Source organism: Coregonus lavaretus, assembly GCF_964263955.1.
Source record: "Coregonus lavaretus genome assembly, chromosome: 16".
NCBI classification, from domain to species: domain Eukaryota; kingdom Metazoa; phylum Chordata; class Actinopteri; order Salmoniformes; family Salmonidae; genus Coregonus; species Coregonus lavaretus.
This window is the reverse complement of record NC_140003.1, coordinates 903,532-919,247: the sequence shown is the minus strand read 5'-3', so window position 1 is coordinate 919,247 and position 15,716 is coordinate 903,532. Positions and strand designations below refer to the sequence as shown.

Genomic DNA, 15,716 nt, shown 5'->3' with positions numbered 1-15,716 from the left:
ACTACTTGTAAAAATAAATACGTATCGCTCTCTAGTGGTTGATACATTTAATGATATGTATTTTCTCTTCACAACTCATCAAACTCACTGTAAGGAGAACAATATATTACACAAAAAGCTATTTTCTACTTCTATTATACAATAGTTATTTTAATTAAGTCGAATAGGTTTTGGTTTGGTCTTAGATAGGGGTTGGTGGTGTTTAAGGCCTAGGAGAGCAGGTCCCTCCTCCCACCTTCCCTTCCCCTTACCTCCCTTTCCAATCTCCACTTTGCTATTCTCTCTTTTACCTCTTATCTCCCCCTCCACAACCCTCACTGGAATTCTCCCTCTTTCTACTTTTTCTCTCCTCTTACTCTTCGCTCCCCCTTCCTCTTCAATTTCTCCCCTCTTCCTTCTCTATTTCTCCTCACCCCCCTAGGTTGTGGGAGTGACACGGACTCAGTCTTCAGGATGGCGGCGGACAGTAACAAGGATTCGCTGCACTACCGCCGCTCGCTGGTCATCGCACCCAAAACGACCACACAGTTCAACCAGTTCCTGCCCACCAAGGACAAGCCGGCGGCCTACGTGCCAGCGCCGCTCCGCAAGAAGCGGGCCGAGCGCCACGAGGACAGCCGCCGAAGCTGGGCCAGCCCCATGTACACAGAGGAGGATGGCACCTTCACCAGGTAGCAGAGTCATACACACACCTATAGCTTATACACCAGAAATCAGCTGCCTCAAGTCTTTATCCACAGGTGCTGCTCTAGCAAATCCTTTCAGATATACGAAGGGCCAATAGAAGTGTAAAATGTTCATTACGGCCTGTTCACTGGTCTGTCAATGGTTAAATCATCCAGAAGGGTGGGGCTCAATTCCATTTTAATTCAGTCAAATTCAGGTGAATTGGTATCCTTCTATTAAATCGAAATGGTATCGAGCCAAACCTTGCCACCCAGTTTCTTTGATCGTTATGAAACTACATTAAGCTACAGTAAGCTAGCTTTATAAGCCAGCTTGTTTTCTTTCACACGGAATAAAACTTCCACTTTGCACTGGTGAATACTGTATAAGAAATGGTTCTGACTCTATGTGGTTTAAATCTACTGTATGCCATACCCTGATCCCTGCCCTGTCCTTACACACTCCTCTCCTATCATCTCCACTGTCTGTCTGTCTGTCTACTGGTTGTTTCTCCCATGGTTGTGTATGATTGTCCCATGGTTATGGTTGTGTGTGTGCACTGTACCATCATATCCTCCTGTTGCGACTAACCACGGAACACTGACCTCAGTGAGACCAGGTCCGAATCCTCCAACAACAGATGCATATCCCAGAATTCCCTGCCCGCCGCCCACCTGCAGTGGGCGTACGAGTACGAGAGTGGCAGTGACGACGAGTCCGACCCCGAGCGGCCGGACCCCGACCTCGTTCTGGATGACCTGGCCAGCCGGCGCTTCCACAGTCCCTCCCCCGCCCCGCCTACCAACTTCGCACTACCAATCAGCCCTGTGGAGGCCGGGAATGCCGTGGGATTAGGAGGAGGGGGAGGAGGGGTTTCAGTGGCGAAAGGAGGGACCTGGCCAATGGTGACAATGACCACGAACACGAACGACCCACCGCGGCAGACGGTGACCTGCCTCAGGTCAGAAAGCCTGATGACCATCTGACCAGAGAGAGAGAGAAAGAGAGAGCGCTTCTTCTGTTACGCCTGCCGGATGAACGAGTGTGGGAGAAAGAAAGAATGAGAGAACGAGAGAGCGCTTCAGTTTGCATGGTTTCTAGAACCATGAGTGTAGCAGGTTACCTTGGTCTTAACTTGCCGGCCGCTTCTAACTGATTGATTTGATACGTTTTTTTTGTGTGTGTGTTTGATTGTTCTGTTTGATTGTTTTCTTTAGTTGTATTTGCTCGTTCCTTTTGCAGTTGGATTTGCAGTGACTGAGTGAGTGACTTGCCATCCGAAATATCCAATTTCATTGACTCGATTTCATTTACTTGATTTAATTGATTTAATTTAATTGATTTGATTTAATTGATTTGAAACATCCCCAAAAATATTTTTTTGTTCATCATGTGTTTTTCGTTTTGGTTCTGCATTGTCTTCTAACCCTATCCTTGTGTGCTCTCATTGGAGATTGTGTGCCGTTTACCCAAGGTTGTTCCAACACTATAGGCTCCTTGCTCTGCCTGTGATTGCTTGTGTGCACTTCCTGATAAACCCTTTCCACTCATATGATTGGCTGGTCTCTTTCTCTCTCGAGTAGCAGCAGTGGGCCAATGACGCCGATGCGCTCCCCCCAGCCTCAGATGGGCTCAGTGAGGGTGGACCACCGCCATCCTCTCCCCACTGATAGCCTCCTCCGACAGATGTACGACGATTCTGAAGACGAGGAAGATGATGTTGGGTACGCTGACCCCGTTCAGGACGACCTGTACGCCCGCAAAGTGGGCGTGTCGCCCAAGCCACCTGTCGACGTGTCATATGACAGGTTCCTACCCAAGTTCTGGACGCCCGAGGAGGACGCCCACATGCAGAAGATCAAACTGGGGTCCCAGAGGAGACCCTGGTACAAAAAGATCCAGGGCTTCAGGTCTGTGGACATACTGACAGGGAGGGGGGGACGGACGATGCAGAGAGGGCCAATGTTAAAGACCGCACACACCACACACACACACACACTTACAGCATCATCATACCCATAACACAGATTTAATGTCATAATTTAAAGCACTTACATTCCATTCACATGTTCATACTGTACATTTCAAATACTATATACAACATTAGTACATACAATGTCAACATTTACAAACCATAATTTCCTTACTCTTTCTTCCATTCAATATTTCTAATAGCACAGCCCATGCTTATTGCTATAACAGTACTTTATCACTCTATAACCAACAATTTTCACAGTTTCCAGTTTCTATCTCTTTCTATCACAACATTTTCCAGTGATTCCCTATAGTCTGTTTAATCCATGTGATTCTAACATCATTCATAAAGCTTTCATTTGATTGATTAGTTGGGTCTGCACTGCTGTGGGGCACTATTCTACTCTACTTTTACACTACTTCACTGTGTTGATTCCACCTGTCTGACTTCTGTTTCTCTCTTTTCTTCTCACTTTGCCTTACTCTCCCTTTCCCCACTCTCTTTTTCCCTCACTTTCCCTCCCCCCTTCTCTCTCTCCCCCCCCTCTCTCTTTCTCTCTCTCCCCACCTCTCTCTTTCTCTTTCTATCTCTTTCTTTTCTGCACCCACTCCTCTCTCTGGGGCCATAGCCGAAAGAAGTCTGGCAGCTCATCCTCTGACGACTCTGACTGCGATGTCAGTCGCTGGCTCTCCTCAGCCCCTTCAGGCCCCTCCCCCTCCTCTCACCCCCATGTACCTGAAGGCTCCACCCACACCAGCCACCCGGCTGCAGATCAAAGGTCGATACAGCTGCTCGATTGATTGTGACATCACAGGAGCACTGGTCTAGAACATTGCCTTAAAAGGGCAGGAGTTCTGATTGGCTGCCCTCCCTCACGTACTAACAGCGATACTGTGCCACAAAGCTAAGCTAATAACTTTGCCCTAACATGCCTTGAAGAGCAGTTTTGACAGTTTTGACAGTTATACCAGTTATACTGAGGTATAATCGCTTTGCTGTCTTGCTGTTTAGTCCAATTTGCATCAGTACATATGTTAAGATACTGTACTCTTTGCCAAGCATTTACGATTTGAATAAGATGCTTCAGAATACAAGATCCCCAGTTTGATGCAGCCCTGTTTTGAATCAAACAGCTTTCCTTTTTTTAAACCTCCTTTTCCTAGCTCTTTCAGTTTTCCTCCTATTCTACTTGCATGCAACTCATCAACCCTCTACCCTCTCTCTTTCTCTTCTCTCTCCCGCGCCCCCCCCCCCCCTCCTCCAGTCCCTACAACACTCAGCCACAATACACTGCCCTCTACCAGCCCCCCAAAAAGCAACCCACCAACATCCCATACTTTGAGCGTTCCCCGGTGGTATTCTCCAAGATCGACCCCACCTCAGGCCCCCGGCTGGTCAGATGTGAGAAGCGTCCCCTTCTGGGGCGTGACAACCCCCTGGAGCCTCCAGACCCATCGGATGAGTCCCTGGCGAGCATCTTCCCTGACCTGGAGAATGACGACATGTTCGCCCGACGCACCCAGGCCTTCCACTCCAACTCGGAGCTGGCTGTGCTGAAAACCCAGGTGTGTGTAAACCGCATGTCCGGCCAGCTCTACGCCTCGAACCCCCAGCTCAGCATTGCCACCCAGCCGCATAGGCCGGGCAAGGGCAACAAGACCGTCATCCCCGACATCGAGCGGGACGACTTTGTCTTTCGGAAGGTCAACCCGCCCCAGGATGGTCGGCGGCAGAGACCACTGTTGGGTGCTGCCGACAGCTACAACCCGATGAACATCCCTGAGCCGTGGGCGCTGCCTGCCAAGCTCCAGGCACGGCTGCTCTGCGCCCCCTCACCTTTGAACCAGGAGGTTGAAGCTGAGGGCGGGGAGAACCATGAGGAAAGAGGAGATTGTGACGGGCACCCCAAAACGGATGACATGCTGCTGAGGAAGTTTGGGGTGGTGCTCGGGGTGGGGGTGGGGGCAGTGCGTATCCAAGGTCAGGGTTCGTATCTAGGTACGTCAGCCAATCAGATGGGTCCGTCGCTGCCCACTTCCTGTAGCGAGGGCGACCTGCAGAAAATGGTGGCGATTAGGGAGGCTAGTCGGCTTAGGTACAAGAAGAGGATGATGATCGAGAGGTTAGCCTTTCTGAACCGTTAGGAACTAAAATGGCTGCCGAAAACAACAAATCTCATTTGGCACCCCAAACCCTATATAGTGCACTGCTATGGGCAGCAGGTAGCGTAGCGGTTAGAGCGTTGGGCCAGTAACTGAAGAGTTGCTGGTTCGAATACCCGTGCCGACAAGGTGAAAAATCTGTCGACGTGCCCCTGAGCAAAGTACTTAACTCTAATTTGCTCCAGGGACACTGTACTACTATGACTGACCCAGACCCACATATGTCTACCGTGTGAGGCTCTAGTCAAAAGTAGTGCACTATATAGGGTGCCATTTGAGACAGAGCCTCAAATCTCTGGGTTGTGTGTTGTTTTCTTCTTTAATTTAAACAAATGACCTTTTTTACCCAGGTTGTGGTATTTTCTGAAACCATACAAGCTATACGATTCTGAAGATCTAAAACGCAACACCCTAAGTGAATGACCTTTCTGTACAACTTGCATAACTGCTGCCAACCTTTTTAAAAGTGCTAATTCTAGACACCACCACATGAGTACTGTCGTCAATGCAGTGACCAAAAATGTATGCGTCCATCAGAATTGGGGGGGGGGTTGTTTTCTGCTCATGGATTGCCTTTGCCTGTGAATTTAAAAATACTTTGTCCCATGCTTAATAAAAAAAGACAAAACAGACTGAAAGCTGTTGTCATGGAATCAATCAGAGGTGGTTCACGAATGGCGTAGTATGACATCACCCTAGCACCTCTATTTGCCTTGGAACAACACAGTGTCTCCTCAACATCAGGGAACTTCATACTGACTTGGGGAGCAGGGAACAGTATGAGCACAGTGGTATGATAAGGAATTGAACATGAGTAAGATCTATATATAACTCAGGCTATTGACCACAAACTCACTCTCATGGACAGACACACGTAACATAGCGTCTGTCAAACAGACGGAGATGCGACAACTAACGAGGAACATTTGGCCCATGCTTTGGCTGAGAGTTTCCGTTTAGGGGGATGGAGACTTTGCTAGTCTTGTTAGTATCTTTTCTCATAAAATACAGTATATAATCTCCCTCCTGAACCTAATCAAGCATCTGATGCAATTACGCAAGATTTTAGTTTTGGGTTTCCGAGATGAACCCCATACTTACACCTAGACACTGCACCAAACCAGACCTGGATTCAAAATACTATTTGAAATCATTTCAAATACTTTAGCTGTGGTCCTTTGAGCTTGCCTGGCGCAATAGTAACTGCATGGTGAATGATGACTGGAGTAACATTCTTTCTAAGTGAGTAGATAAGATGTTTCAGAACAAAATTAATCCTGATAATGCCATGATTAAGAAAAATCATGAATGAATCATGAATGAATCATGAATAATGATGAATGAGATAATGTTCAACAAAACATGCTAACCTTCTCACTCATCATTATTCACAATTCATTCATGATTATCCATAATCATGGTAGCATCCACATAAATGTAGAAGTGTTCAGAAACATCTTCTATTCTTACTTACAATAAAATTGACTCCAAAATGGCACAAGACATTATTCACCATTCAATTCCTGTTAGGCATAACATAATCCAAAACACGAAACTTTTGACTGCTTTAATACACTATAAGTACATTTGTCCAAATACTTGTGATTTCTTCAAATGGGGTGACAAAATAAAAAAATGTAGCTTCACTGTCCAAATACATATGGAGGTGAGTGTACATATGACGCACACACACACACACACACCTTCCCTCTCACACACTCACAATCACATGCACCCACGTTCTATTTCTCTGTGTGACACACTCACAAAACAGGCCATTCAAACATGAGTCTGAGGCATCTGGATGTATTTCCCTCACACATGGAAAAGTCCTGTAGAGTTTCCAGTGACATCACCCTAGCTCTGGTCTCGAAGAGATCAAAGGAAGGTGGTACTCGAACTGTGATACACACCCACCTTCAATAAAAAGGAAAGTGAAACCCCAGGAGAACGAAGCTGAAGTGGAGGGGCACTTGACTATGCATTGTAATGAACCATTATGTGTGTCCATCCATGCACTTGATCTTTTTCCCCTCCTGTATGAATCTTGAAGACAGAGGCTGGAGGTAGCCATCCCTTACCACAGGTCTGTCTAGGATTAGATTCCCAATCCTAACCTTAACCATTAGAGGGAGAGAAAAACTCCAGATAGTGGTTAGGGATCACTTCACCTCTACTTATTCCCAGAATAGGAAAATAAATTCTGTCCCAAATGTGACTTTTTTGTCTGTGTGGTTCTCTTCTCTGGCTCTCCTAGACTGCTCCAAAAGCATGACGTTGCTAGCGATGGGTGAGTTGATTATGTCTGTTCCCAGGAATGTGGCATGGTCGTGTTCTCTCCACAGCCACCCCCGCCATGCAATCACAGAGCACCCCTCTGCCTCCTTCCTCCTTTTGCCTTCGTGTTGCTTCTCTCGTTTACTAGCTCCCTCACTCTCTGGCTGACTGCTATACGCTGACACTGACACATTGCTGGGAATTGAATGGTGCAGGGCCAAACCAAGGGGGGTGGGACACGACGCACTCCACAAAACTATTGACAAAGCAACAAAGTGGTGTGAGGGGATTTTACACACAATACCGATATGCTGGGTCATCCAACCAAACATACTGTATGTTCTGTACAGCTGAGAGTTAGAAAATTGTTCAAGCACAGGTTGTAGGCTAGCGTGATGGTTGGTTTTGTGTAACAGACAGACAAGATGAAGAGACATTGATAGCAGTATGATTCAGAAGTTTACAGGTCAGTGAAATGGAGTGAATGTTTTTGGCCATAGACAACTTTGAAAGCTTCGAGTGAACAAGCATATTTTGCATGAATGGGATGGTTGAGATTTACAGCATGGTTTGTCTAACCCATTAGGCTAAAACCACATTAAGCTTGTGTTTTGTGTGACTCAACTGTTGCTTATTTTGTTTGCTTACTAATACCTGACTAAGAAATGTGAAAAATGGGGAACATGTTTTGTTTGTACTATCTTTTAGTCTTAACGGTGTTGTGTAGATGAAAAATACTGTTTCATCTTCAATGAATGTTGAACCTTGAAATGTTTTTGTTTTCTGTGTTCTTATGAGAAACATACAGTGAGGGAAAAAGTATTTGATCCCCTGACAAAGACATGATCAGTCTATCATTTTAATGGTAGGTTTATTTGAACAGTGAGAGACAGAATAACAACAACAAAATCCAGAAAAACGCATGTCAAACATTTTATAAATTGATTTGCATTTTAATGAGGGAAATAAGTATTTGACCCCTCTGTAAAACATGACTTAGTACTTGGTGGCAAAACCCTTGCTGGCAATCACAGAGGTCAGACGTTTCTTGTAGTTGGCCACCAGGTTTGCATACATCTCAGGAGGGATTTTGTCCCACTCCTCTTTGCAGATCTTCTCCAAGTCATTAAGGTTTCGAGCCTGACGTTTGGCAACTCGAACCTTCAGCTCCCTCCACAGATTTTCTATGGGATTAAGGTCTGGAGACTGGCTAGGCCACTCCAGGAACTTAATGTGCTCTTCTTGAGCCACTCCTTTGTTGCCTTGGCCATGTGTTTTGGGTCATTGTCATGCTGGAATACCCATCCACGACCCATTTTCAATGCCCTGGCTGAGGGAAGGAGGTTCTCACCCAAGATTTGACGGTACATGGCCCCGTCCATCGGCCCTTTGATGCGGTGAAGTTGTCCTGTCCCCTTAGCAGAAAAACACCCCCAAAGCATAATGTTTCCACCTCCATGTTTGACGGTGGGGATGGTGTTCTTGGGGTCATAGGCAGCATTCCTCCTCCTCCAAACACGTCGAGTTGAGTTGATGCCAAAGAGCTCGATTTTGGTCTCATCTGACCACAACACTTTCACCCAGTTCTCCTCTGAATCATTCAGATGTTCATTGGCAAACTTCAGACGGGCCTGTATATGTGCTTTCTTGAGCAGGGGGACCTTGCGGGCGCTGCTGGATTTCAGTCCTTCACGGCGTAGTGTGTTACCAATTGTTTTCTTTGTGACTATGGTCCCAGCTGCCTTGAGATCATTGACAAGATCCTCCCGTGTAGTTCTGGGCTGATTCCTCACCGTTCTCATGATCATTGCAACTCCACTAGTTGAGATCTTGCATGGAGCCCCAGGCCGAGGGAGATTGACAGTTATTTTATGTTTCTGCCATTTGCGAATAATCGCACCAACTGTTGTCACCTTCTCACCAAGCTGCTTGGCGATGGTTTTGTAGCCCATTCCAGCCTTGTGTAGGTCTACAATCTTGTCCCTGACATCCTTGGAGAGCTCTTTGATCTTGGCCATGGTGGAGAGTTTGGAATCTGATTGATTGATTGCTTCTGTGGACAGGTGTCTTTTATACAGGTAACAAGCTGAGATTAGGAGCACTCCCTTTAAGAGTGTGCTCCTAATCTCAGCTCGTTACCTGTGGCGCAGTGGTCTCAGCTCCTCCTGAGTGGCGCAGTGGTCTAAGGCACTGCATCGCAGTGCAAACTGTGCTACTAGAGATCCTGGTTCGAATCCAGGCTCTGTCGCAGCCGGCCGCGACCGGGGGACCCATGGGGCGGCGCACAATTGGCCCAGCGTCGTCCAGGGTAGGGGAGGGAATGGCCGGCAGGGATGTAGCTCAGTTGATAGAGCATGGCGTTTGCAACACCAGGGTTGTGGGTTCGATTCCCACGGGGGGGCAAGTATAAAAAAATATATATATGTATTCACTAACTGTAAGTCGCTCTGGATAAGAGCGTCTGCTAAATGACTAAAATGTAAATGTAAAAGACACCTGGGAGCCAGAAATCTTTCTGATTGAGAGGGGGTCAAATACTTATTTCCCTCATTAAAATGCAAATCAATTTATAACATTTTTGACATGCGTTTTTCTAGATTTTGTTGTTGTTATTCTGTCTCTCACTGTTCAAATAAACCTACCTTTAAAATTATAGACTGATCATTTCTTTGTCAGTGGGCAAACGTACAAAATCAGCAGGGGATCAAATACTTTTTTCCCTCACTGTATGTGTAAAAGTATGTTTCAGTTTATTTAATTGAGATTTAGTTTAACAAGCACTTTTTGTTCCACATTTTGAGAGCATTAATGATTGGCATGTGTGTCAGCATCTGGGATTGTAGTGGATTTGGAGTGTATGTTGACACATACATCTGTAGCCTACTTTGTGACAGTAACATCAGTCTTGTGCACAGTACGTTTATGCTCCTTGCTGATGGTCCAATGCCTGTAACTGAGTTGACACTGATCCCAAACCTGTCTTTAAACCCTCTTCCTCTTCTCTGGCGGTGTGTAGGAGCAAATCAATGACAGACCTTGCGGTGGACCTGAAGCAGGTGCGCTACGAGGAGCTACAGAAGATCAGAGAGCAGGTCAAGGAGAATGAGGACCAGTGGCAGGATGTGAGTACATGAACCTGCAACCACCACAGTTCAGTAGGCATACTGTGACAAAACATCTTGAAACGCTAAATGAAAATTAGCGTTTGTAATTGGATCAGGTAGACTTGGGGTGTATTCACTAAGAACCAAATGGAAGCAAACAGGACGAAACTGGTAAGGACCTACCAGAATTTGTCCAATAGAAACTGAAAGATTATTGGAATCTGTGTGGGTAGCTGGACAGGTAGGATGACTGACAATAGTGAAGGTGAACAGGTGGTCACGGGTCAGGAGACTGAGGCAGGAATTCCTTTAACCCCAAAGTGGTATATTTACTGGGTAGTTTGTCTGTGCTGCATAACAAAGGAAACAGAATAACATGTATCCAATCAAATTCATAATCACAAAAGTCAAATCATAACAATCATTCTCATTATTAACATAATGAGGTAATTCCGCAATTCATTTCAGTAGGAATTCAATATGAAGCATGATTGAGTCCTTTAGGATCATAACCATTCATCATAATCATGAGAATGATAATGCAAATAAATCGATCAGTTATCAATTATTCAATCTATAATCTCAATACGTTTGATGTCAGGATTGATCAATTTAGAAAATAATAATAAAGTTTCCTATTTCATTCTTCCAGGATTGTCTTCATATTTACATGTTATTTTGTGACATTTTAACCATATATCAATGGCATAATTGGCATGTGATGATCTGTAAGGCCGTGATCATTGTCCATTGACATAACACAATGGGTTTGAAGCGTGTGCACCAAGCCACACTCCGCAGTAATAACTAGAAACAATAACTGATGGCCCGCTCTCCCGCTCTCCTGATCGCAACAGATAATTCAGATGAAAGATAACAGATTCGGTGGATTTACGTTGATTCGTGGATGCACAAAATGTCTGGATTAGACGGAGTTGGGGAAGAGAAAGCAGCTAGGTCGGGCGGTGGTGATTTCCTCCTTTTAATGAGTTGAGATCTGTCAGACATTTTCACCTGACCGAATTAAAGCACTCTGGCCCAGCTGCGCAATTGGCCATGAATTAAAGGGTGATTCCACCAACTCCATAGGCCTTTTCTACAGCCACCCCGGAAATTTGTAAAATTCCATACTCCTCACAAGGCTCATCGCTCCACGTCCTCTGTCAACTCAGGGAGAGGAATTAGTCAGGCAACTGGCCGGATATATGTCCGGTTCTTTACCTTGATCTCCACTGATCTAACACGACCGTCGGTCCCAGGCATGGTCTTGGTGATATGGCCCACCGGCCAGGAGGCTCGAGGCAGTTGAGGGTCCATTATTATTACTACTTGGCCAGTGTCCAGGCTGGCCGTTTCTCTCCGCCATTTCCCTCTGTGCTGTAGGGTTGGTAGGTAATCCCAGAATGAATCGGGCCCAGAAATGGTCAGCCAAGATCTGGCTGTGCCGCCACCGGCGTCTGCCAACGAGGTTGGTATCAGCATACATGGCTTGAGGAAGTGAGGCGTCTCGGCGCCCCATCAAGAGCAGATTCGGTGTGACAGATTTGAGCTCTCGTGCCTCCAAACTGAGGAGCTCTTGGAGGATTGAATTTGAAGTAGATTTGTTGGTCCATCAGTTGATCCTGGAGGGTTGGTTCCATTGCTTGGAAGGCTTCCTCCAACCTGGCTTATCCTGCCTTGAGGTTTGTGCCCCTGTCAGCCAGGATCTCGTATGGATTCCCCCGTCGGGAGATAAACTGCCGTAGGGCCATGAGGAAGAATTCAGTGTCCAAACTCTCCAGTAGGTCCAGGTGGACGCATCTAGTTGTCAAACACTTGAAAATAATGCCCAAGCGCTTCTCCACTCGACGACCTAGATTGACCGTAAAGGGCCCAAAGCAATCTGCTCCTGTTGACCAGAAGCGGGGTTTGAGGAGGTGCACGCGAGCAGGGGGCAAATCTGCCATTTTGAGCACAGTTGCTCTGGCCCACCATCTCTGACATTCCATGCAGGCGTATTGGTGCTTGTGAATGGCTCCTTGTCCTCCAAGTATCCAGTACTTCCGCCTCATCTCCCCATAGACTCTCTCTGGCCCTGGGTGGAGAAGCCTCTCATCATAACTCTTGATGAGGAGGCTGGTGAGAGGGTGTCTGGAGTCAAGGATAATTCGATGGATAGCATCGGTATCCAAGACTTCTGCTTGGCGCAGCCTCCCTCCAACTCTGATCACTCCAAGTATTTGGAGAGAGAGAAGACGGCTGTCCTATGTTTGGCAGCGGTGTTGATCAGAAAACATTCACTTTTCTGAATGTTCAATTTGTAACCTGAGAATGATCTAAATGTGTTTAAAATATGCGTTATGTTATCGACATAGTTCACAGGGTTAGTTATATATAATAGTAAATCATCTGCATACAGTGACATTTTGTGTTCTTCACCAGCTCGGTGGATTCCAGTGAATCATGATGATAATTTTAAGGCCAAGGAAAGTGGTTCTATCGCAAGTGCAAAAAGGAGCGGAGACATAGGACACCCTTGACGGGTCCCTCTGGAGAGGGGGAAGTATTTTGAGTGTTGAGAGTTGGTGTGTACGGTAGCCGTAGGAGCAGAATAGAGCAGATGTATCCATGAGATGAAATTGGACCCAAAACCAAATCTTCACCAAATCTTAAATAAATAATCCCACTCAACCAGGTTGAAACCCTTTTTGGGGGGTTTGTATCATTTGATTTACACAACATGCCTACCACTTTGAAGATGCAAAATATTTTTTATTGTGAAACAAACAAAAATAAGACAAAAAAACAGAACTATATTTCTGGCCACTCTTCCGTAAAACCCAGCTCTGTGGAGTGTACGGATTAAAGTGGTCTTATGGACAGATACTCCAATCTCCGCTGTGGAGCTTTGCAGCTCCTTCAGGGTTATCTTTGGTCTCTTTGTTGCCTCTCTGATTAATGCCCTCCTTGCCTGGTCCATGAGTGTTGGTGGGCAGCCCTCTCTTGCCAGGTTTGTTGTGGTGCAATATTCTTTCCATTCTTTAATAATGGATTTAATGGTGCTCCGTGGGATGTTCTGATGTTTTTTTATAACACAGCCCTGATCTGTACTTCTCCACAACTTTGTCCCTGACCTATTTGGAGAGCTCCTTGGTCTTCATGGTGCCGCTTGCTTGGTGGTGCCCCTTGCTTAGTGGTGTTGTAGACTCTGGGGCCTTTCAGAACAGGTGTATATATACTGAGATCATGTGACACTTAGATTGCACACAGGTGGACTTTATTTAACTAATTATGTGACTTCTTAAGGTAATTGGTTGCACCAGATCTTATTTAGGGGCTTCATAGCAAAGGGGGTGAATACATATGCACGCACCACTTCTCCATTATTTATTTTTTTGAATCTTTTGAAACAAGTTATTTTTTTTCATTTCACTTCACCAATTTGGACAATTTTGTGTTTGTCCATTTCATGAAATCTAAATAAAAATCAATTTAAATTACAGGTTGTAATGCAACAAAATAGGAAAAACGCCAAGGGGGATGAATACTTTTGCAAGGCACTGTATGACATGCTGAAGGCAGGGTTCCAACCGGCATGTTAGAACCTTAGCTAATAGTTTAACATCAGTGTTCAAAAGTGAAATGGGCCGATATCCACCACATTCTGCCAGATCTTTATCTTTCTTGAGTGTAAGTGAGATGAAGGCTTGATTTAGCGTTGGGGGGAGACAGCCCTGTGATAACGAGTCAGTGAACATATTTAATAATAATGGGGCGAGTTGATCTGAGAATTGTTAATACAAATCGACGGGGCAGCCATCAGGGCCTGGGGCCTTGCCACTTTGCATTAACTTTAGACCCTTTGTTATCTCATCTAGATGCAAGGGTTGTCCAGAACTTTACTCATGTCCAAGTTATCTAAAATGTTGTCCATAGCCGTATTATCTGATGGGGGTTCAGATTTGTAGAGGATAGAATAAAATGACACAAAAGTTGAATTAATATTAGAGGGATCACTTGTAAGAGTCATATACCTGAGAGATAAGATGAGATGCTGACTGGAGATGCTGACTGTGGAACTTTACCCCTACCTACATGTCTAAATTATGTCGACTAACCTGTACCCCCGCACATTGACTTGTTACCGGTACCCCCTGTATATAGCCTCTGTATTGTTATTTTATTGTGTTACTTTTTATTTAATTTTTTACTTTATTTTATTTAGTAAATATATTCTTAACTCTATTTCTTGAACTGCATTGTTGGTTAAGGGCTTGTAAGTAAGCAATTTGCGGTAAGGTGACAAATACAATTTGATTTGAAGTTGGTGTGCCAAAAGGCGGCTGGCCATGTCACCATATTCGTAGTACGTCCCCTTTGTTCATTGCAACAGAAACTCTGCTTTATCAGTGGAAAGCAGATTAAATTGAGTTTTAAGTTTCAGCCTCTCTGCGTATAATTCAGGGGATGGTGAAGTTGAATATTGGTGGTCTATTGACAGCACTGAGTCCACCAGTTCTTGACGTTTCAGTTTTCTTTGTTTGACAAAAATGAGCTTTGTAAGAAATTATCTTTCCCCGTAATACAGCTTTGAAAGTCTCCCAAAGAAGAGAGGGGGAGGTGTCGTCATTTTTATTTGTTTGAATGAATACGTCTATGTTGGTTGAAATAAAGTCACAGAATTCTTTGTTAGACAATAGGGCCGTGTTAAATCTCCAATTCAACAGTTTTTTTGCGCTCGGAGTAAGAGCTAAATCCAGAATGTGGGGGGAATGGTCCCAAATTACTATAGCAGAATATTATGTAGTTTTAACTGAGGGGAGAAGGGCTCTATCTAAAATAAAATAAATGTAGTCTATGCGCGAGTAGTCTTGATGAACATTAAGTAAAGTAGGAGAAGTCCTTTGTGACCGGGTGGAGGAAGCGCCATGGATCAACACAACCCATTTGGGTCATGAATGTAGAAAGAGCTTTTGCCATCCCAGAAGGAGTAAGTGTTCAAGTGTTCAATAACACAGTTAAGGTCCCCGCCGAAGACAAGGCGGTGGGTGTCAAGATTAGGGAGAGAGGCTAAAAGAGATGTCATGAATCTAGTGTCATCCCAGTTAGGGGTGTAAACATTCTCAAGTACTACAGGGGTCTGGAAGAGGGGGCCACTAACTATTGTATAACTTCTTACAGGATCTGAAATCATCTGTGGGGGTGAAAACTGTACTCGTTTGTGAATCACTATTGCTGTTCCCCTGACTTTGCCATTAAAATAAGAATGAAAAACCTGTCCAACCCATGCTTTACGCAATCTAGTATGGTCATTAACACGTAGGGAACTAGGCCTGTTTAATTATCACAGATTAAACAGTCATCGAACATGTCAATATATAAGCCATGGTTATTGTATCCTTGTCTAAAATGTGTACACTCAAGTCAAAGCCATCCCAGCTGTCTACAGGTAACAACATACTGTATGATAGATCAGTCTAGTTAGTATTTGAAATGGGGAGAATGGAAATCTGAAGAGAACAGGTATTCTGGCCCAGTGTGTGCCTGTGGGTA

The 15,716-nt window shown here is 45.0% G+C and overlaps 1 protein-coding gene across 1 annotated transcript in view; it reads left to right on the top strand.

Moving 5' to 3' along the window:
• LOC311143713 (LIM domain only protein 7-like) overlaps positions 1-15,716 on the top strand; it is a 97,591-nt gene that overhangs the window by 54,286 nt on the left and 27,589 nt on the right. The window contains exons 4-10 of the mRNA XM_084179583.1: positions 422-671; positions 1,277-1,627; positions 2,250-2,576; positions 3,270-3,419; positions 3,906-4,763; positions 7,061-7,093; positions 10,097-10,202. Coding sequence (XP_084035709.1) covers positions 454-671; positions 1,277-1,627; positions 2,250-2,576; positions 3,270-3,419; positions 3,906-4,763; positions 7,061-7,093; positions 10,097-10,202 — 2,043 coding nt within the window. The 5' untranslated portion in view covers positions 422-453. The remainder of the gene's footprint in view (positions 1-421; positions 672-1,276; positions 1,628-2,249; positions 2,577-3,269; positions 3,420-3,905; positions 4,764-7,060; positions 7,094-10,096; positions 10,203-15,716) is intronic.